Consider the following 23,651-nt stretch of genomic DNA (forward strand, 5'->3'; position numbering starts at 1 on the left):
TGGGAAGCCATCTGGCCCTGGGCTCTTGTTTGTTGGGAGATTTTTGATTACTGCTTCAATTTCCTTAGTGGTTATGGGTCTGTTCAGGTTTTCTATTTCTTCCTGGTTCAGTTTTGGTAGTTGATACATCCTAGGAATGCATCCATTTCTTCCAGATTATCTAATTTGCTGGCATATTGTTGATCATAATATGTTCTTATAATTGTTTGTATTTCTTTGGTGTTGGTGGTGATCTCTCCTCTTTCATTCATGATTTTATTTATTTGGGTCATTTCTCTTTTCTTTTTGATAAGTCTGGCCAGGGGTTTATCAATTTTATTAATTCTTTCAAAGAACCAGCTGCTAGTTTCGTTGATCTGTTCTAGTGTTCTTTTGGTTTCTATTTCATTGATTTCTACTCTTTTTTTTAAAGAAATTTTATTTGAGACAGAGAAAGAGGGTGAGAGAGGCAGAGGGAGAAGCAGGCTCCCAAGGTGCAGGGAGCCTGATGCAGGACTTGATCCCAGCACCCTGGCATCATGACCTGAGCCGAAGGCAGATGCTTAACCATCTGAGCCACCGAGGCACCCTCTGCTCTGATCTTTATTATTTCTCTTCTCCTGCTGGGTTGAGACTTTATTTGCTGTTCTTTCTCCAGCTCCTTTAGGTATAGGGTTAGGTTGTGTATTTGAGACCTTTCTTGTTTCTTGAGAAAGGCTTGTATTGCTATATACTTTCCTCTTAGGACTGCCTTTGCTGCATCCCAAAGATTTTGAACAGTTGTGTGTTCATTTTCATTTGTTTCCATGAATTTTTTTAATTCTTCTTTAATTTCCTGGTTGACCCATTCATTCTTTAGTAGGATGCTCTTCAGCCTCCATGTATTTGAGTTCTTTCTGACTTTCCTCTTGTGATTGAGTTCTAGGTTCAAAGCATTGTGGTCCGAAAATATGCAGGGAATGATCACAATCTTTTGGTACCAGTTGAGACCTGATTTGTGACCTAGGATATGATCTATTCTGGAGAATGTTCCATGGGCACTAGAGAAGAATGTGTATTCTGGTGCTTTGGGATGGAATGTTCTGAATATATCTATGAAGTCCATTTGGTCCAGGTGTCATTTAAAGTCTTTACTTCCTTGTTGATCTTTTGCTTAGATGATCTGTCCATTTCAGTGAGGGGGGTGTTAAAGTCCCCTACTATTATTGTATTGTTGTCGAAGTGTTTCTTTGCTTTTGTTATTAATTGGCCTATATAATTGGCTGCTCCCATGTTGGGGCATAGATATTTACAATTGTTAGATCTTGTTGGATAGACCCTTTAAGTAGGATATAGTGTCCTTCCTCATCTCTTATTATAGTCTTGGGTTTAAAACTAATTTGTCTGATATAAGGATTGCCACCCCAGCTTTCTTATGGTGTCATTAGCATGGTAAATGGTTTTCCACCCCCTCACTTTCAATCTGGAGGTGTCTTTGGGTCTAAAATGAGTCTCTTGCAGACAACATATTGATGGGTTTTGTTTTTTTATCCAATCTGATACCCTGTGTCTTCTGATTGGGGCATTTAGCCCATTTACATTCAGGGTAACTATTGAAAGATATGAATTTAGTGCCATTGTGTTGCCTGTAAGGTGACTGTTACTGTGTACTGTCTGTGTTCCTTTCTGGTCTATGTTGCTTTTAGGCTCTCTCTTTGCTTAGAGGACCCTTTCAAAATTTCTTGTAGGGCTGGTTTCGTGTTTGCAAATTCCTTTAGTTTTTGTTTGTCCTGGAAGCTTTTTATCTCTCCTTCTATTTTCAATGACAGCCTAGCTGGATATAGTATTCTTGGAGGCATATTTTTCTCATTTAGTGCTCTGAATATATCATGCCAGTCCTCTCTGGCCTGCCAAGTCTCTGTGAATAGGTCTGTTGCCAATCTAATGTTTCTACCATTGTAGGTTACAGATCTCTTGTCCCGAGCAGCCAGCCAAGACCAAGTTTACTGATCAATGAGAACGGCAGAGCTCCAGCGCTAGGGGAATACTGCACATAGAATTCATGGCTTTTTGCCCACGATTCTTTAGTCTTTCAAAGTTAATTTTTTTAATTTTCTTGCTTTTCTTTTTCTTTATTTATTTGACAGAGAGATAGAGAGACAGCACAAGTAGGCAGAGTGGCAGGCAGAGGGAGAGGGAGAAGCAGACTCTCTGCTGAGCAGGGAGCCTGACGTGGGGCTCGATCCCAGGACCCTGGGATCATGACCTGAGCCAAAGGCAGCCGCTTAACTGACTGAGCCACCCAGGCGCCCCTTAAAGAAAGATTCTAACAAGGGCATTGAATACTGTAGTTTTCTGTCACATCTCTTTAAATTCTCCTAAAGGTCAACCAAAGAACAAAACCCTTAACTTCTTTCTGATGTTTCCTAAAACTTAAGTCCATGAGTCTTTTGTTTAATACTTATAGTATAAATAAAAAGTAAAGATATAATCCAGGTAATCCATGAGCAATTGATTACCTAATGGAAGATTAAGAAAAGCTTTTAAAATTATATAAACTAAATGCAACATTTAAAAGATAAACACTTAAAGGGGCACCTGGGTGGCTGAGTTGGTTAAGCGTCTGCCTTAGGCTCAGATCATGATCCTGGGGTCCTGGGATGGAGCCCAGCTATGGGCTCCCTGCTCAGTGGGGAGTCTGCTTCTCTCTCTCCCTCTGCCTGGCCCTCCCCCCATTGGTGCGCTCACTCTCTCTCTCAAATAAATCTTGAAAAAAAATTTTAAAAAAGATAAACACAATTACTGTCTAAAAAGTGTTCAATAATAATTAGTGTATATGACTGGTCTGCAAAATAGATCCAATCAGAAAACAAATAAATTAGACATTTTGCTTACCTGTATTAAGACGTTATCTATCGCTGTCTGTACCTCTAAGATGAGACTGTAGCTGGCATCATCTTTATTTAATGTGAACTTATCATTTACACTAAATGAAGGTACTGCTGATTTTGCTTTGCTTGATTGCGAAGACTGTTGATATTTCTCTCTTTCCTGTAGTACCTTATACTGCAGATGTTCCAGCTCACTCCTAGAGGAAAATATATACAACTCTGTCACCTATATACACATTTGAAGTCCTTAGAATGATTACAAGAATTTGAGACATTTTCTTCTGCAAAATGGATTTTTATTAGGTGAACTAGAACTATGACACTAATAGGAACAAAATTTTGTTTCTATGACTGGCCAAACAATTCCACATTATTTATCTCTAATCTAAAAATTAAAACTCAGTTCCATACCAGCAATATTAATAAAGAGTTGTAAGTATCAAAGCAAGTTGCAAATAATCAATTCTAATACACAAATCTAGTTACAGTTACATATAATACTAATCAGAAGAGAAACTGATTGTACTGGCTGAGAAACATATTAGATTTAATTTGAAGAAACAAAATGTGTAAATATGTACCTGTCAATCAGAATTAGGTGAGACAGACAAAGGAAGGAGGCTGCAGAGTATTCACATTTTGGGGACCACAGGATGATCATGAGCCAGTGGTACAGCTGAAGTTCTATTAAGTTTTGAAGAAGATTTTGCTTAGATTGAACTGTACAGGCATTGCTTCATTGCTTAGAGTCATTCCAGTCAAAGGGAAAACCCATATGCAAATGAAGCAAATAGTAACTGAGAAATAACAAAGAGGCTTCACCAGCCCCAACTTAGGGGGAAAAGTCTGGGAAAAGCTTGGAAGAGATTTGTGCAATAAACAAAGGAAAAGATTTATTCGTCCAAGAAATATTTACTGAATGCTTCATATGTACCTGTGTTGTAGGTACTGAATGAACAAAACAGACATAAGCTTCTCATCCCATATTCCACTGGAATCAGGAGGGATAGACTGGGTTATAAATGTACAGTACTATACTGAGGACGTGAGATAGTAGACATTGATTCTACTTGGTTTCTTTGTTGCATGAACGTTGGAGCTTGCTCTCCAGGTGGCTTTGCTAAACTGGCTTGTGGTAAACTTGTGTGGCTTTAGTGAATTAGTACTTGTGGCATTTTGCTGCCTTAAAAACTTCTGTAGCCCTCAACTACCACCAAAAAAAGATTGGCCGTCACTGCCCCAAGAGGTTGGCAAGGGTTGAAGTAGGGAGAGCAGTCGTTAAAAGTTTTAGCAACTCGCACTTCTTCATTATATGAAGCAATTTTACTTGAGTCTGGGCCCCTTTTCATAGGACTTGTCAAACTGAATAGGCCACAGAAGCAATCCCTGTGTCTAAAGGAATCAACATTACTCATTTCCAGTAAGAAAACTGATAAGCCAAAGTTAAAGATTCAGAAGGGTCTATAGGAGCAATAAACATTACAATTAATGAGGAATAGAGCATCTGTGTTGGTTTCTTTCTAATGCCTGTGAAAAAACAAAACACTACAACTATCTATAACTAAACAAGTAAAAATATGATCTAAGAAAAAGTCAATATAGAATAAAGCATATAAAAGTATATTTCTAACTTTGAAATAACTAATTAGCACTTACTGCTAATTTTCTGACTGATAAACTTTCATTTAAAAGGGTGATAAATGAATTAAAAGGTATAGTTCCTTCCAATATTCTGCTTCTATTAGTAATAAAAAAACAACCACACACTTCATGAAATGAAAAAAAAAGCAAACAAAAAAATCCAAGATTACCTTAAAGAAGAAATTTTATTCTGCATCTCCTGATTAATTTTCAGTTCTTCTCCTGGTCCACTTTCCTTATGTACAGGCTCTGTTGTCAGACCTGTAACCCAGCCTGTAGAGATGAAATTACTTAATCATGCACCACTTAGTGCTACTAGTGTTAAAAGAAACCCCAATTATTACATGCCCCTGTGTCCACCAACAGCAACCTCATTTAGTCTAGGACTTATTCTCCTTCAAAAAACAAAACAAAACAAAAAACAAAAGAAATCAAGTTGGAAAATATTCAAACCACAAAGAAGAAATTACTTAAGCATGTTGTGATATTATTTTTATTTTGCCTGAAACACTATAATACTATGACTAAGGAAATCTTTCACATCTTATAGTTTTAGTTTTTAAACATGGAATAAGTCAACACATTCTAGCAAATACCTGATGAATTAAAATAGTCTTTCAAATCATTTTCATGTAAAATTAAACTCTCACACTGGCTATTTTGAGAATGCAAAAATGACCATCTCAGAAGCAAGGAAATTTTTATAAGAAATGTACACAATAACAAAACTAAATTTCAGTGAATACTTTTTAAAACAAAGAATGTAATTTAATTTTCAAAGATACTAGAGCATGCTAAGTACTCTTTAACAAGTATTATTCAAATATTAACTGTTTTATAAATCAATACACCCACTCCTTCCCTCATTTTTTAACCAATAAAGGTTTAATGATATAGGTAAGATTTACTAATAACACTTTTTTTAAAAAAGTAGTCATCAAAACTAATTTATTAAATGTTAAGTTTTTTCTTATTCATTCTTTCTTTACTTACTACCGTTTACCTTACCTGAATATGTGGATACCACAATTTCATCATAGCCATCTTTCCCTATACAACCACCCTGGATAGATGTGACACTTTCAGACAACATCTAAAATCAATTTAAGATCAAGCACTTCATTAATAACTAAAAAATTCACATATTAAAATAAGCCATAAAACTTATTTTCCCATTTCCAGATTTCAAAACATACATTTACTGAATACTTACCATGTGGAAACAATGAGATTGGAAGGCAAAAATCCTGCACAAATGGCAGAAAATTCCAGTGCTTTTAAATTTGGGGAAAGAAGATTGAAAATGACTCATATATTTGTGTGTTGCACTTAGCCTCATCAGTCACCTAATGAGCAAAAATCATTTATTTATATAGTTTTTCGCTTTTTGTTTTTAAAGATTTATTTATTTTAGAGAGAGAGAGAGGGAGACTGTGTGCATGAGTGCATGTGCATGGCGTAAGGAGGGCAGAGGGAGATGGAGAGAGAAACTTAAGTAGACTCTCCCTTGAGCCCAGAGCCCGAGGTGTGGCTCAGTTCCATGACTCTGGGATCATGACCTGAGAGGAAACCAAGAGTCGGACACTCAACCAACTGTGCCACCCAGGCATCCCAAGAAAGAAGTTTTTTTAAAAAAATTACATAAGCAAAACTCCCAATATGTTTAGTCTATCTGAATTCCATATGCTATCTCTCATGTGTTTTTCCCAAATAGTTTTTTTAATGAATAAAGAAGAAGATGGCCTATATGAAACCTTTAGAGAATTTTTATCCCCATATTATCTATGTAATGTACTTTCTCTATACATCAAAACATCTGTATTTGCTGATCTGCAGTTAAAGCTAAAACTGAGAGGTAGCACTAGTACAGAAATTAGACAAAGAAAAGTTAGTTGATACTGAGTTGTGGGTTTTTTGTTGTTGTTTTTTAAAACAGCCTCAATGAATCCTCCCCGAGGCAGGATGGGAAATCGTGGACTGGAGAACACCACTTCATGAAAATAAAAGATTCCATTTACAGCAGAATGATTCTCCATGTAACTCTGTACCTTAGGATAAACAAGCTGAACTACATTTAAAATTTGTGAACTAAAATTACTCTTATCTAGTAATTCTCATATGGTAAACTCTTGGGGGGCTAGAAGTGAAATTGCAACTTTTCTCTCTCTGCTTAAGGATATTTTGATATTGTCCTAACAACATGAGTTTACTCCTAAAATATTATTATCTTGAAACAACAGTCTTGTTTATGTTACCCAAACATATAAATGTTACTCCTGTAATCTACTATGCATTATAGAAACTAAGGCAAAATATTTAACACTTCAAATATACACTATTTAGAAACCAAATGAAGCAGTAATTTATTATTCAGCTGGAAGGCAACAGTCTATTATTCAAACACAAGAGTGGTCTAGAGAAGATTTTGACATCAAAGGTGCAATATTCTAAGCCAAACACAAGATTTTAACATATTTGATTTAATAAAACCCAAACCATAATAGTCATCTCTATAATTATTTGATGAATAAGCATATATAGTCTTTTTTTAAATGAACTGACCTGATCAAATCGTAGAACAGGCTCATTTGCATTGTCAAAACTGTACACTTCCACCATTCCATCATCTCTCCCAACAAGTAAATCCTTAACCCCATCACCCACAATGTCAAAGCTGTCAACACACAAAATCCCTTTAAAAAAAGATGATAGAGTGACAAGTTATTAATAAAACTAACACTACAGTCAAGTATATACAAAGTAAAGAATGAAAAAAAATGTATATACCAAATCAGAATGGGAAAAAACCAAAAACCTTGGACCATAATCAGGTGTCCTCTTTTCTATCTACATTCATCCATTTCCAAGACTTTAAATAATACTCTAAACAGAAATGGCTCATAAGTTTATATCTCCAGCTCTGGCCTCTCCCCAGAGCTCCAGACTCATATATCCAAGTCTCTATTCAACATTTTCTTTGAGACATACATTTGCATCTCAAACTCTCCATATCCAATGAAAACTCTTCATTCCCCTTAATCACACCCCCTCAATGCTCCTTCCCCAATCTCTCCTCATCTCGGTAAGGTATCACCCAGTTCCTCAGGCCAAAATTCTAGGCTACATCTCTGATTCTTCTCTTTCTCACTGCCCAGATCAAATCCCTTAGCAAATCTTATCAGCCCTATCTTCAAAACACATACTGAAATTGTCTCCTTTCCATTTCCAACTACCATTAGCTTAGCCCAGGCTACTTATATCTCTAGCCTAGAGTAAAATAAATTATAACAACCATAACAATGACTTCCTTACCAATCTCCATGCTTCCAATTTTGACCTGCTTCCCCCCAAATCCATTCTCTCTAGTGGGTTTTTTGTTCTTTCGCTAGATTAGATCATGTCATACTCCCACTTAAAATTCTCCAAAGACTTCTCACTGCACTTAGATTAAAATCCAAACCCTTTTCCAAGGCCCACAAGGACCTACATGATTTGGCTCTATGCTATTCCTTGACTTCTTTTCTTGCCATGCTAACCCATTTAGCCACACTGGTCTTCCCTCTGCTCCTCAAATGAATCAAGTTTACCTCTGCCTCAAGTCCTGACTTTTTCCTCTTTATCCAGCATAATCCGCCCCCCCCCAAGTTTTTACATTACTAACTCCTTTTCTTATCAATCAGATCTCAGCTCAAATTTTACCCTTTATAAGATGTCTTCCATTACCACCCAGTCTAAACATAGTCTTCTTCCCTCCACCCATCACTAATACATCACCCTCTGGTATTTCTTTCAGGTGACTGGATGAAGCTATCTTATTTATTCATTTGTTTATTCTCTGTCTCTCCTACCTAACAAGTATTTGTTGAAGGAATAAATGAATATATGAATAGAATTACTATACCTATAAATAGCCATCTCACTACCTTCTAAGTCAGATATAAATTCCTGCAGAAAGGTATAAATTCCTTAGAAAACAGAAATATTCCCTGACCCATTGGACTTTTTCCTTGCCTCCTATCAAATACTCTCAAATTCAAATAAATTTCCTATACCAAACAGTGAATAATGGCTTTGAGCATAGAATGATGTTATGGATGGACATTAGCCCATAAAAGCCTATCTATCCTAAACTACTATTAGCATTTCTTGATTAATAATTATGCCAAAGTATGACAGACCTGCTAAATAAACAAATAGTAAGGTGGCTCTGTGAAGTGCTAGGTCTACTATGTACCATGAATAAATAAAACAGAATGAGCTATATAATTTAGGATATTTAATAATCAATGAAATTTCAGAATCTAAACCACATCAAAAACATACCTCCCCGCTTTTTCTCATTTCGAATTTCCCACTTGTGTATTGGTTTAGAGGTAGTGATCTGAATAAGCCCAAGTTTTCCATCTGATGTTCCAAACCAAAGGTCTTCTCCAGAATCACCTAGTTATAATTAAAGTCAACATGTAATATTTATCCCATGACTCATCTCTTTAAAACTGAAAATTTTTTGTACACATTGACTTTCACATAAAAATCTCATTTAAAAGGGGCGCCTGGGTGGCTCAGTCATTAAGCGCCTGCCTTCGGCTCAGGTCATGATCCCAGGGTGCTGGGATCAGCCCTACATCAGGCTCCCTGCTCAGCGGGGAGCCTGCTTCTCCCTCTCCCACTCCCCCTGCTTGTGTTCCCTCTCTCGCTGTGTCTCTCTCTGTCAAATAAATGAATAAAATCTTAAAAAAAAAAAAAATCTCATTTAAAAAATATAAAAAGAACACTTACTTTGGGGGGTTGGTTATTTAGTCACAGGATTTTATAAATATAAGAGATAAGACCCTTCCTCATCTAATTTTAAGATAAGGAAACTGAAAATTAAAGTTCAATAATTCATTACTGTTAGTTACTGGCAAGTTATCTGAAGACTACTGTCTCAATTCCAGTTCATGTTCTTTCTACAATTTCCCATTTTCACTTAATATATAGTTAAATGATTAAACCTGAAATATCTAGACTTAACTAACATAATGCCCTCCCTTATCTGATTGTGATTACCGCCATTTCCGTTGTGTAGTGCTAAAACAGTAGGTGGGCCAGGCACTTCAGTTTCATACATCACATCAGATCCCTGAAGGAGAACAAGTATTTCAAAACTGAAACAGAGTACAAATTTAAAATAATCTAGGCACTCATAGATAATTCATATAAAAAACTCCAGAATAAAACTGCCAGAAAAGATTAGGTTGTGATTATTAACTTGTCTTTGTTAGCAATTTTGTATATGTTAATTCATTTTAAAATACATAGAAAATGTAAAGATCGAGAAGAAATATATAAAATTTTCTACACTTTAAATACTTTTGTTTTTAAATACTTTGCCCAAAAACTTGACTGACACTGGTAAATTTTCCTATCAAAACTTTCCAGGAACAAGTTGTTTCTTTTTTCCAGTTTAACTTAGAGCACATTCAAACATTTAAACAGACCCAAAGTTATTTCCTAAGGAGAATGTTGGCTTTTCTTTTAGATATTTCCAAAACCTACTCCAGTGAGAGGCCGAATGACCTGTTACTTAGATAAGAAAACAAATTATGTCCATTTATTTGTCTTTTTAAAAATTTTGTCACTTGTAATGTTTTCATTTAGTACACAGTATTTGTGAAGCTGTTAAAGAATGAGGTAGAAGCACTTACACTCACATGGAAAAAATATCTATGATAAATCATTCAACAAAAAACCCCACAAAATTATAGTAAATATGGAATGATAACATTTTTCTTAAAATATTAAATAACATATAAAAATATAAAAGTCATATGCTTTATCTTTTATTTAAAATTACACTTGAAACTTCACAGGTATCAAGTATATAAACAAAAAAATACACAAAAAAACTTTAAAAGACTACCTCTGGGGCAATGGATTGCTTACAAATGTGGAGTCGATGGGGTGTAGGGATATGTGAAGGGTAGAACAAAGGCTTCAAGTTTTAACTTCTCACAAATCCTTAGTGATTTTTTTATTTTTACAGTAAGCACATGGATCTCTTCTTGTTAAACAAAGCAGAATCCTCAAATCAGCTAGACCAACTCCTAATTGAATACTAGCCAGCTCCTGTTAAAAGCCTTATTCAAACAACTCGTATTTGGGAGCACAGGCTATGGAAGAAATTAATCATTCATGCCCCTAGAATGAACCTTGAACATTAACTTTTTTTCCCATAGAAAATAAATAAAACCTCATAGAACTACTGGAATTTCCCTTCTATAAAAGGACTGATGTCAAGAAATGGCTATGAAATTTCTGGCTGTGAAATTTGGAAGAGTGAGAAAGCCTGTGATGGCACAGAATAAACGGCCAAATATTTTGTTCAACCGCACTATCATCAGCCCAACTTTCTAACCCAAGTTATCCACCTGTTCTAGGTTATTTGCATTTAAACTTTATTTTATGGATCCTGGTGTGTTTACATATGTGTATCTTATTGAAAGCCACTTTTGAGAAGACATAATTGTAACTCTTATTACTAATAACAATGCCTTATGCAGTTGTTTTAACCAATCATAGTTTTTAATAGAAATATAAGGACAATAAACTGATTTTTCTATCATTCATTTACTTATCCAATAAATATTTACTGAGTGCTTATTCTGATCCACATATTGTCATAAATGTGGAATAAACTCAAATGATACAATGCTGATCACAACTATCCCTTCTTTGTTAAAACCTAACACCCTCTCCCAACACAATTTCCTCCATTAATTTGATTTTTGGGGGAGGAAAGAGTAATGGAGGAAGAAAGGAAAAAAAGCTAGAAAGCGTTCTTTGTAGCAAAGGCATTCCATTCTGACTGAACTAGTTCAGAAATTATGCATGGGGGCAGAAAAGCATCCTTTTTCCCATATATGTCTAAAAACTTGCCAAAGATCTCAATACATTTGCCTCAAGTTAAAAAAAAAATTAGCTCACCAATTAAAAAGCATTTTTTCCAGATATAATTTTAAGTAGGACATTAGTGGTAGTAATAAGTAATTTATCGCAAGTACACATTGTTCAGCAATATTCATTTACATAAATTATGAAAAACCATAAAAATGCAAATAACAGAAACCTGTAAAACTCTGAGCACTCTGTCCTGGCAGGCCAATACCGGTGTAATACGAGGTAATCTTTCCACTGGAAGGCAGATGATGTCATTGATTTTGTCCCCAGAAAGGTAATAATGTTGGTCTTTGCAATCACAATAATGGTTATAGATGTAACTTGCACTGAGAAAGAGGTCTGAGCCAGATATATGCCTGAAAACATTAAAAGTAATTTAAAATATCCATATTTTAAAAAATAAGCATAGGAAACTCCTGAATTCTTTTGATATGAAAATAGGTTTATTTATACAGTCTCTATCATTTTATCACAGACTTAAAGAATAGTTCCCCCCGCCCTGTTTCCCCCACTTAATTTGTAGCTTTTTGATATAATGCTGATTTTAAAAAGCTGAAAATGAGGATCTTAAGGCCTCAGGCATCTCAAAAATTAAGCTCAGAAAAACTGAAAACTTTGTCTATATCTGAAGACAATGTCAAAAAGTAACTTTTTCTCAGTATGCACTATGTGCCAAGCACTGTCCTGACAGATTTACATGTATTACATGTATTAGCTTAATCCTCATAATTCTGTGGACTAGGGACTATTATTATCCCTCTTTACAGAGAACAATAAAATGTTAAGTAACTTGCCTAATGGCACACAACTAGTAGTGGAGTGGGTTGCAGCTCAGGTAGCTTTTAGCTCTAGAGTTAGCTTTCTTACTACTACACTAAGTTGTCCAGAAAAGGCTTTTGGAAACAAATTTACTTCAAATGATAAACAGTGGGGGGGAAATGATTTCATTAGAATTTTTCTTGAAAAAAGAAATGAAAACAAGTTCATTTCAAATTATATTTAACAAAATATAGGCAATAATCATAGCAATGTTCTAATTCTTATATTGAATCCAGTTTTCACTGAGGGAGTTGAAATTTGACAAAAATCATATACTAGTGTATTACCTTTCACTTCTAGATTGTTAAAATCATGTAATCATAAAGAAGGTAATTTTATTTGAAGGTTTCATCTATTTCTCCACCGTTCTAAAGTCTAGTTAAAAAGTTTTGGTACTAAAATTATTCCCTATGCTATAAAGATCTTCATTGATTTTCTCTTCTTTGGTTATTGCTTAAGTGGCCTCACTTTGTGGCTCTGCGTATGATTTCAGTAGTCCTCTTAATATCATTTTTACCAACCTAATGAAATTCTATCTTTTTCAAGATTTTAAGTTTCATCTTGAAATCCACCTGCACTACATTTGAAATTATACTGCAATTACACATTTTCCAAAGTATTACTTGCAATCACTACTGTTGACAAGAGCGGGGACAGATGGAAGCATTAAGCAGGGAAGGATGAGTGAGTGGTAACCAACTTTGTAAGTGCTCAGTTTCTTATTGAATATTTTCAAGTTATAACCTTGCTTTTCTGTGCACCCTTGTAAATCTGGGGATTCAGACAATAAATTTTAAAAAACTGAGTAAAGATCCTCTCCATCCCACCTCTGCCACTCTAGTAAAAATGTTTAAGAAACTAGCAAAAGATACTGGCTGGGAAACTCCTGATCTTCCTCAAACCTCTATCCACATACCTTCCTGAATGTGGAGTTATGCAAATTATTACTTTGATTTTAGTATTTCACAATTATCACTGGACAATTCAAAAATATTACATTCTTGTTAAACCACTGAACTCACTCCCACTTGCCATTGTTTAATTTTTACCTAATCTCACCAAAGCAAAGTTTTACAGCCTGAACGTTAGGACATGTGATGTGCATTATACAGAATTATGCAGGACAGCTGTGCATCACATAGAACTCTGGATTGAATTAATAGTTTTCAAACCAAGGTCTACAACTTGGCTGTTGTCAAATGAAGAACTTTTTTCTTTTCACTCACTCCTAATAATTCTGAATCTGCAGGTATGAGTAGGACAAGAAATCCACCCTTTTAAGCTTCCAAGAGATTCTCCTAAGTAGCAGGTCTGAGGACAGGGGATTAGATAAACTTTAAAACCCTTCTAGTTCCCATTATTCAAAAACCTAAAATTTTACTTGCAAAATCTCACAAATCAGGAAGCCATTAAGGAGTTATTTTTTACTCAGAATCTTACTTTCTTTACCTGAAATTATAGCCTATTGGTAGTTACCAACTTTGATAGCCAGCTTTTTGACAAATGATGCTACCTCACAACCAAAATAAGCAGAGACAGCAAAGGAACAGAAACCTAAGTATCTCTAGATTTCTTTTACTTTTTTCTTTTATACCTTGATCATGAATCAGCTGAACCATTTAGTCAAAAAATGAATGTATAGGGGCGCCTGGGTGGCTCAGTCGTTGGGCATCTGCCTTCGGCTCAGGTCATGATCCCAGGGTCCTGGGATCGAGCCCTGCATCGGGCACCCCGCTCAGCAGGAAGCCTGTTTCTCCCTCTCCCACTCCCCCTGCTTGTGTTCCCTCTCTTGCTGTGTCTCTCTGTCTGTTAAATAAATAAATAAAATCTTTAAAATAAATAAATAAATAAATAAATAAATAAATAAATGTATAAATACTATAAGGATCTTAAAAAGAAAACAACATTTCGACAACCAACTAATTTTGTACTGATTCTATGTTAATTAATTTCTGACTAATAAAGTACCTTTAGTCAATTTTATTTCCCAGGAAACCTATTAAGATATGATACTCAATCTGATGTTTGTCACCTATCCAAAATATTATAAATGGATATGTAAAAATAAAAAAAGGATAAACATACATAGCTTTAATGCTTTCAGTGAGGTTGGTTTCAAAAGAGAGGAACTGTTTTCCTCTCTTTGTGAAGCCTCTAATCTCAGATCCTGCAGCAATAAAAATTTTCTCCTGGGGTGTGTTAAGAACCCCTCCTAGCTCCAATCTTGCAATCTTCTGCCCTGGTAAAGTCTTGAACACTGCCTGCAAAAATTATTGGGGAAAAAATTAAGTACACAAATTTACTGTAAACATTTTCCTTTACTGAAAAAAAAATGCTATGATTTCAAACACACAAAATATTATAGTACCACTTTAGAAACATCTTTATGGATACTAATGTATTTACTTCAGTGTGTCTTTAAGGTTTTTGGCTAAAAATCTTCCAAATTTGGAATATTTATTGCCACACATTTCAGCCACATCATTAAAATCTAAACTTCTGCATCTCAAAGTACAGTTCATTAAGCAGTGGCATCAGTATGAGTAACCTTATTAAAATGCAGAATCTCAGGCCCAACCCCAACTCTACTAAGTAAGATTCCCTCACTGGTTCCAATGGACATGTTTTTGCATTTTAATCATCTTTTTAAAACTAAAGTCTCCTGTATCTTTTATAATTTTCATGAATTTTAGTACTATAAATAAAAGGCTATAAAATTTACTGAAAACCCAAATGTATAACTTAGTATCTAATTGGATACAACATTTATATCATTAATTTTTTCCTGGTTATTTTCCACTTTATTATTGGCACCAGTTTCTTTCCCTCCCCTCCAATGACTTTATACAGAGAATAAAGTATCTGGGAGGATATATGAATAACGGAAACACTGGGCTTCTGACAGTTTTTAACTATTCATCGTTTTATAAATTCTTCATAGTTAATTTAAGTGTTCACAGCTCAGACCCATTGCTTGTAAACTATGATTTTGTGAATATAATAATATACAATCACATCCTTGATTAGCTTACATTAAGTGGCAAAGGTGATGGGATAGTCACTTCCATGTTACATTATGTTACATTAAGACTCCACTTTAGCTGGCTGGACAGATTTTCCTGCTGGCCTGAAGAAGTAGGTCACCATGTTAGGAGTGAGCCTGTGAGAGGACCACAGGGTAAGGAACTGTGGGGACCTCAAGACGATGAGAGCAGGCCCTGGTGTACAGACAGCAATAAAGTGGGGACCTCAGTTCTACAATAGGAAGAATCTGAATCATGTCATGTGAGCTTGGAATAGGACCCCAGCCTGGCACTGCAGCCATATGAGACACTGAGCTCAGACTCCTGACACTCAGAAACTGTGAGATAATAAATGTGAGTTATTTTAAACCCTGAAGTTTGAAGTAATCTGTTCCACAGCTAGCTAGCATCTGACTCTTGTGTTGCCTGTAGCCTCATACTCCATGTAACTATTTCCCTCACAATGCATTTTTCATTGCTTTTAGGACAATTTTAACCTAAGAGTACTCAATAAATAGTGTGTTTCTCTTTTAGAAAATCTGTTTTTCTCAAAAAAAAAAAAAAAAAAGCTATACATACCACTGCTTCCCCTTTTTTCATGCCAAAGCACATAACTACCCCATCGTGATCTCCAATAACCACCTACAATAGATTGAAGAGAATCTAAAATTACTATTATTATGCCCTTTTAACTTATATGGGGGAAACAAGAATCTCAATATATAAATTATGACTTTAAATGTAGAGATCAGAAAATCTAGGAAAGTACCCCCACACAAACTAATACTCCAAGAAATTACAAGAAAAGGGCAAAGAGGAGGTACAGAGAGTCATTATGCAAGTAGTGGACCATATATTTTGTTCCTACAATGTAAACAGAACAAGAGAACAGAGATAGAAATGTCAGGGAGGTAATTTTTTTTCTCAACTGGAACATAAGAACATGTTAAGATTAACTTTCAAAACAGATTATCAATTACAGTTGTGACTGACCTCTTTGATATTTTTAAAACCTTTATAATAGAAAAATTTTAACATATACCAAAGTAGACAGAATATTATAATGAATTCCCATGTATCCATCACTTAGCTTCAACAATTATCAACATGTAACCAATGGATTATTTTGAAATAAATGCAGAGGGAGATTTCAACACTTCTTTCTCAGGAATTGATAATCAAGCAGACAAAAGATAAGGATATAGATTAGAAAAAACAATTACCTTTGATCTAATATATATGCACATATGTATATATGCATGTACATATATATAGGGTGTGTGTGTGCGCACACATGCATAAATAAGTAATCATTCATCCTAAGAATTAAATTATAAATGTTCTTTTCAAGCACACAGGAACATCAGAAAATTGACCATGTATTAGGACATAAATAAAATAAGTCTCAAATACCAAAAACTTGACGTTGCAGAGCACATTCTTAGGCACCCGATTTTTTTTTTAAATTTTTTTAAAGATTTTATTTATTCATTCATGAGAGACAGAGACAGAGAGGCAGAGGCAGCGGGAAAAGCAGGCTCCCTGTACAGCAGGGAGCACAACGTGGGATTCGATCCCAGGACCCCGGGATCACGACCTGAGCTGAAGGCAGACACTTAACCGACTGAGCCATCCAGGGCCCCAAGGCCCCTGATTCTTAACTTTGGGGTAGGGAGACAGCAAACCCTTTTGTGCATTTGATGAAAGCTATGGACTTTCTCCCCAGAACAATGAACATTCACAAATAATTATGCACACATTTTCAGGAGATTTATAGATCTTTGATATTGGCAGATTTCTATTCAGATGAAAAAATACATAAGAACAGTACACTACTCCAGTAATTTTTAAAAACAATAATCTATTTCAGGGATTCCCAAAGTGTGATTCCTGGACTCCTGGGGTCAACAAGAACTTTTTAGGGAATCTGCCAAGTGAAAATTATTTTTCTCAGTAAGTCTTTCTTTTTTCACTAGGTTGATATTTACAATGATGGTACAAAAGCAATGGTGGATAAAATTGCTAGTGTCCGGCAAGAATCAAAACAACAATAAACCAGACCAGTGGTCACTGTAATCTTCATCACCACTTCAGAGTAAAGAAAAAAAAATCCAACTTCATGTGACAGTGTTCTGGATGAAGCAATAAAAATTATTAATCTTGTTAAATTTTGACCCTTGAGTCATCTCTTTTTAATATTTACTGTGGGAAAATAGAAAATATGCATAAAATTGGGGTGCCTGGGTGGTACAGTCTGTTGAGCATCGGACTCTTGGTTTAGGCTCAGGTCGTGATCTCAGGGTCCTGAGATCTAGCCCCAAGTTGGGCTGCTGTTCACTGTGGAGTCTGCTTAAGATTCTCTCTGCAGCCTGCTCTCTAAAATAGATGGATGGTCGCAGCACCTGGGTGGCTCAGTTGGTTAAAGCGTCTTCCTTCAGCTCAGGTCATAATCCCGGAGTCCTGGGATCAAGTCCCGCACTGGGCTCCCTGCTCAGCGTAGAGTCTGCTTCTCCCTCTCTCTCTGCACCTCATCCCACTGAGTCTGCTTCTCCCTCTGTCCCTTACCCCACTTGTGATCTCTCTCAAATAAATAAAATCTTTAGAAAAAAAAAATAAAATAGATGGATGGATCTTTAAAAAAGAAAATATGCATAAAACACTCTTGCTGCAAACCAAAAAGCACTTATATAATTGTTTCAGTCACAAGCTGAACTACCCAGTTTTTTTAAGAAACACAATTATTTTTAAAGATTTATTTTATTTTAGAGAGAGAGAGAAAAATCGGTGGGGCAGGAGAGGGGCAGAAGCAGAGGGAGAGAGAAACTCAAGCAGACAGTGCCCTGAGCACTGAGTTGGATGTGGGCTCAATCGATCTCATAACCCTAAGATCAGATCTGAGCTGAAATCAAGAGTCAGAGCTTAGCTGACTGCACCACTAGGCGCCCCAAGAAACAATTTTAAGAATGAAAAGAACAACTGTCAACTATTAACGATGGTTAATAACAAATTGTTATTAACACTAGGGTATTTGTAGACATTTTTTTTTATAAAACTGAAGGAAGTGAGCTTGTCATTTTAAAGGAAAATAATTGAGAGTGTTTGCTCCCAATGATAAAAGTTGAGCTTTCACGTGAAAATAAGTACTCTGGGAGACTTGTATCTGCCACTGGGAGCTGGACAGCTACCTATGCCATATTTAACAACTTTTCTGAACATTCAACCTTTGGGAGATCTGTATAACTCAATGAACTAATAATCTCAAAAGACCATTACAAGATGTTATAAAACCATGCATGAGTAAAAGATTCATTCAAAGTACAAATGGTTTTTAATGTACCAAAGTATGAAAAGCTAATCAATATGGTTTCATATTCCACATTGCAACTAATACTTAAGAAACTACTACTTGTCAAGTATATGTGTCATAGCGTGTATGAAGAGCCATAATTATCTGGAAAAGCTTTTAAATAACTCCTATTTTCAACTGTGTGTCTGTGTGAGGTGGGTTTTCTTTGTATACTTCAACCAAACAATATATCACAATAGACTGTAGGAAACAGACATGAGCAGCCAGGTACCTTTGTCTGTGCCAGACTGAAGAATTGACAAAGGTGTAATACAATGCCACTATTCTCACTAAATTCTTTTTGTTTATGAAAATACAGTTATTTTTCATTAAAATGTTATTTATGTAAACGTAATGGGTTTATTATTTTAAAAAATAAAATAATAAATATTTTAGACATTTCTCAGCTTTAATCTTAATATAATAATATTCATAGATATAACCCAAATAAACAAAAGTTCTTTGGGATCCTACATAATTTCAGAGTGTAAAAGGGTGCTGAGACCAAAAAGAATTTGAGAAGTTCTTATCTAATAGACCAAATACAAATGACAATCAGAAATCTGTTGATTTATCTTAATAAAATGTTATTACATCAGGATAGTGTATTTATTTGGCAGCTATTAAAATATCTTACTATTCTACTAGGAAAGTATAATTGGCTTATATAAATCATAGGATCAATATTTCTATAAAAATAATATTAGCTAAATAGAAAGTTCAATATCAAAATACTTAAATGCTTATAAAAAAATTTTATTTTTATTTATCAGAAAGAGAGAGCGGGGCAGAGGAGGAATCAGAGGGAGAGGGACAAGCAGATTCCGAAATGAACATGGAGCTGATGCCAGGCTCGATCTCAGGACCCTGAGATCATGAACTGAGCCAAAACTAAGAGTTTGACACTTAACTGATGGAGCCACCAAGGCACCTCAATATTTAATTTATTCTTACAAATATGATAAAGTTTAACAAGAATTTTCTCTATATCCTATTGTGCTTTATGTTTCTTTTTCATATACACAACCTGGTACACACAAGTACACATTGAGTAAATTATTAACAGGAAAATGGAATTTTTTTTTTTTTTAAGATTTTATTTATTTATTTGACAGAGAGAGAATGAGAGAGAGAGCATATGAGAGGGGGGAGGGTCAGAGGGAGAAGCAGACTCCCTGCCGAGCAGGGAGCCCGATGCGGAACTCGATCCCGGGACTCCAGGATCATGATCTGAGCCGAAGGCAGTCGCTCAACCAACTGAGCCACCCAGGCGCCCCTGGAATATGTTTTTCAACAAGTTTGCTTATCCTTTACAGATTGTACATAAAAATTATAACATCCAAGAAAATTACTGTCTATAAATATCCCTTGGTATTCCAACCTCTGTTCAAATTAAAAGAAATTTATTTACATTTTAACATTAAAGAGTAACTTACCAATAAAGAAATATAAACCTCTCTTCTGTCAGAGCTAAAGCGATAGGGAGAAACCAGTATCTCTACAGTACCTTTTGTGTAGTTCTATGTCTTGAGGCAGGAAGTAGCTTCATAGTCTTCTGAGAGGTCACTCCCACCTAAGGAAACACACCAGTCACCTAGTGAATGTTTTCTGACACACTAACTTGAAATGATTACATCTGAGATTAAAAGGACCTGCAGGGGCGCCTGGGTGGCTCAGTCGTTAAGTGTCTGCCTTCAGCTCAGATCACGATCCTGGAGTCCTGGGATCAAGCCCCGCATCGGGCTCCCTGCTCTGCGGGGAGCCTGCTTCTCCCTCTCTCACTCCCCCTGCTTGTGTTCCTTCTCTCACTGTGTCTCTCTCTATCAAATAAATAAAATCTTTAAAAAATAAATAAATAAAAAAAAATAAAAGGACCTACAGATTCAGATCATAGTGAGACTTATTTTTTATTGCAATTGGTGATATGAAATAATTATGATCAGTGATGAACTTATTTTCTAATGAAATATGCCACAAAAGTCAAAATACTAAAATTTATGCTATAAAGTTGTCAAGCCAAAAATAATGCGACATTAGTGGCAAACACTTTTTTTTAAAGATTTTATTTATTTATTTGTCAGAAAGAGAGAGAGTGCGCACACAAGCAGGGGGAGTGGCAGGCAGAGAGAGAAGCAGGCTCCTCACTGAGCAAGGAGCCAGATGCAGGACTGGATCCCAGGACCCTGAGATCATGACCTGAGCCAAAGACAGATGCTTAAATGACTGAGCCACCCAAGCGTCCATAGTGGAAAAACACTTTACAAACAAATATTTCTAGAAGACTTCATAAAAAACTTCATACCTACAGTTGTCATATAGTTGTTAAAAAGTTTTTGTAAAGTGATTAAAAATCTTTGGAAATAGATTACAATTATTTAAAATGCAACACAGAAGATTTTTGCTAAAATACCAAACACGCTAATGGCAATGACACCCAATCTGATGATGAAGATTATTTTACAGAAGATATGGAAGATGCAAACAGCATGGCCTGTTCAGCAGGGAACTCTCACTAGTGGTGCACAGTTAGGATAGGAGGCTGGGTGGATGGGACCAAGGGGGGAGAAGTTGGAAAAAACAGATCATGAAAAGATTTACAGATAATGTAGAACTACAACTTTATTCCATATTCTAAGGAGTAGTATTAAAGTTTAAAGTAATCTGTTTAGATTTGCATTTGTGAAACATCACTCTAACAAGTGATGTGAAGGATGGCTCAGAGGGAGATGAAGCTGGAGGCTAGGAGCCCAATTAAGAAGATGAGAACCTGAACTGGGGTAATGGAGATGGCAACAATGGGACAGAATCAAGAGATATTTAGGAGATAAAAGCAGTAGCAAAATGCAGTGACCAGTTCAATATGGAAGATATTAAGGTGGAAAGTACCTAGCATAACTTCCAGGTGAACTGACGGGGCAAACTTTTGCACCATTAGTCAAAATAGGGTTACTGAAAAAGAAGATGGAAGAGGGACAGAATGTCTAGAGCTTAAATAATGAGAGGCAGGATGGTGCAACAGAACACCAGCTCTGGAGTCAGAGGCTTTGTTTCACATAGGAACTCCATCCTTTTTCTCTGTTAAGCAAATTGCTCTATCTGAGTCCCTGGGTCCCCATCTGTAACATTACCTACTTCGAGAATTTTTATGAAGATTAAATAGCAATGTATGTTAAGCTTTTAGAATAAATTGCATGCACAATAAGCAGCTGTCGTTTTTATGGTGATCTGGCTGGTGAGGTCCAGCTCACAGTAAGAAGTGTCTGGTGTTCGGGATTAGGGGCTGGGTAGAGATGGAGATTCTGGAGTTACAGGCCAACAGGTAGCTGCAGCCTGGGAGAAGAAGGGCCCCGGGGAGTTATCCGGGATCACGTCAGTTCTTTCTAGGCATCTTTAGGACCAGGCAGGCGCCAGCAACGCGGGACCATGTGTCGCTTCTTTACAAGTCCCGGCGGCCCCCCAAGGACAAGCAGGACTTGCCCGTGACCGGGACTACGCGAGCGCAGCACCCAGCCCCGCAGCATCTTCGCCACAGCACCCGCTCCGGGCGACCGCGACAGACGTCAGTGGAAGGACAAAATCCTCTCGGGGAGCGGGGCTCACCCCGCGCGGCTCCCGTTTTATCCCCTCAGGTTTACCTGTAAATAATCCGCTCGGTTTAAATTTAGATCCATGACGGTGGCACCAACGCGCTGCGCAGCGCCGGGACCGCACAGGAGTGACAGAGGCTGCCACAGCCCAGGCCTCTGAAGGGGTACCGCTCGCGTCCCCTCGAAAGAACAACCCCAGCAGCCTCAGTACGGCATGCAAAGGCAAGGCGTCAGGACAGCGGCGTCCGCGTGACGTCAATACGTTCACGCGAAGAGGACCGCCCTCGCCAAAACGAAGCCCCGCCCCTCTCCCGAAGGACCGCCCACGGACTTAACCTGCCTCCAATCAGAGGCAGAGAGGAAAGGAGGACGAGATCCTGGAGACCCGAGAAAGGTGGTTTCCCCGGAGAGTGGAAACGCAGCATTGGCCCCGCCCCCACCGCCCTCCAGAGCTGCACTTCGAAGTCCTTCTTGGTGTAGACCCGCGATGTGAAACCTGTGTAGATTCTGAACTATTTTACTGACCCTGGAAAGGGTCCTTCAAAGAATTAGGTTCCACAGTTATAGCCGTTAGCTTACCACAATGGTTATCAAACTTCTGGCCTTACGACCCCTTTACAAAACTCTTACAAACCATTTTGGACGACCCCAAAGACCTTTTGTTTATATGGGTTATCTGTTGATATTTACGTTAGAAATTAGAACTGAAATTTTAAAATGTATTTTCAAACCGTGTTAAATATTTTAATGAAAATAACTTATTTTCGAAGAAAAAAAAGAGGTAAAAAGACTGGTGTTATTTGCAAATCTATTTGCTGTCCACCTGAATAGTAGATAGGCAAGTCCCAGATCTACTACTGCATTCAACCTGTTGGTATAGGTTTTTTTTTTTTTCTTTTAAGTATATGAAGAAAATCTGGTCCAAAATCAACAAGTGGTAGTTTCTGGAAAGCTAATTGCAGTGTGGAATGTGTCTTCATTATACAACATCCAAGAAATCCTATATGTTAATATTACCGTGGATTTCATCAGAAAAGTTTTGAAGTATTAGAAAGCTATCAACCTCGGACATGGATACAAATTTTGCAATATTCTAATGTGTGTTTAGGCCAAATTTTAAGCATTGGCAACAAATGTCAATTGTTTTCCTTGAAATGATAGATTCCAGTCTTGAATTCACCAGAAAGCGTATACCAAATATCCAAGTCTGAATAATCATAGTTTTTGTCAGTTGTGCTTTTAAAAAAGAAATGTTCCAGCTAGCAACTCAAATAATCACACAAATGCTTTTCCTTGAGACAGTACCCTTCTGTATTCAATAGAAATGTTTTATGTACTTTCTATTTCATCACACAGAATATTTTAAAAGAAACGTATTCAAGAGTTGAGACTTAAAATTAACAACTTTTACTCTTCACAAAGAGCATTTTTATACAGAATTGTGTTT

The 23,651-nt window shown here is 36.4% G+C and overlaps 1 protein-coding gene across 2 annotated transcripts in view; it reads right to left on the reverse strand.

Moving 5' to 3' along the window:
• BBS7 (Bardet-Biedl syndrome 7) overlaps positions 1–22,462 on the reverse strand; it is a 43,471-nt gene extending 21,009 nt beyond the window's left edge. For both annotated transcript variants that reach the window (XM_045880496.3, XM_064585013.1), the window contains exons 1-11: positions 22,253–22,462; positions 20,125–20,190; positions 15,851–15,913; positions 14,334–14,509; positions 11,599–11,785; positions 9,540–9,612; positions 8,814–8,930; positions 7,053–7,183; positions 5,499–5,583; positions 4,661–4,763; positions 2,854–3,046 (exon numbers count right to left, since the gene is read on the reverse strand). In XM_045880496.3, coding sequence (XP_045736452.2) covers positions 2,854–3,046; positions 4,661–4,763; positions 5,499–5,583; positions 7,053–7,183; positions 8,814–8,930; positions 9,540–9,612; positions 11,599–11,785; positions 14,334–14,509; positions 15,851–15,913; positions 20,125–20,190; positions 22,253–22,288 — 1,230 coding nt within the window. In that variant the 5' untranslated portion in view covers positions 22,289–22,462. The remainder of the gene's footprint in view (positions 1–2,853; positions 3,047–4,660; positions 4,764–5,498; positions 5,584–7,052; positions 7,184–8,813; positions 8,931–9,539; positions 9,613–11,598; positions 11,786–14,333; positions 14,510–15,850; positions 15,914–20,124; positions 20,191–22,252) is intronic.
• Between the last annotated feature and the right edge of the window lie 1,189 nt (positions 22,463–23,651).

Source organism: Mirounga angustirostris, unplaced genomic scaffold (genome assembly GCF_029215605.1).
Source record: "Mirounga angustirostris isolate CCGP_5_RB_7025 unplaced genomic scaffold, mMirAng1.0.hap1 SCAF_2, whole genome shotgun sequence".
NCBI classification, from domain to species: domain Eukaryota; kingdom Metazoa; phylum Chordata; class Mammalia; order Carnivora; family Phocidae; genus Mirounga; species Mirounga angustirostris.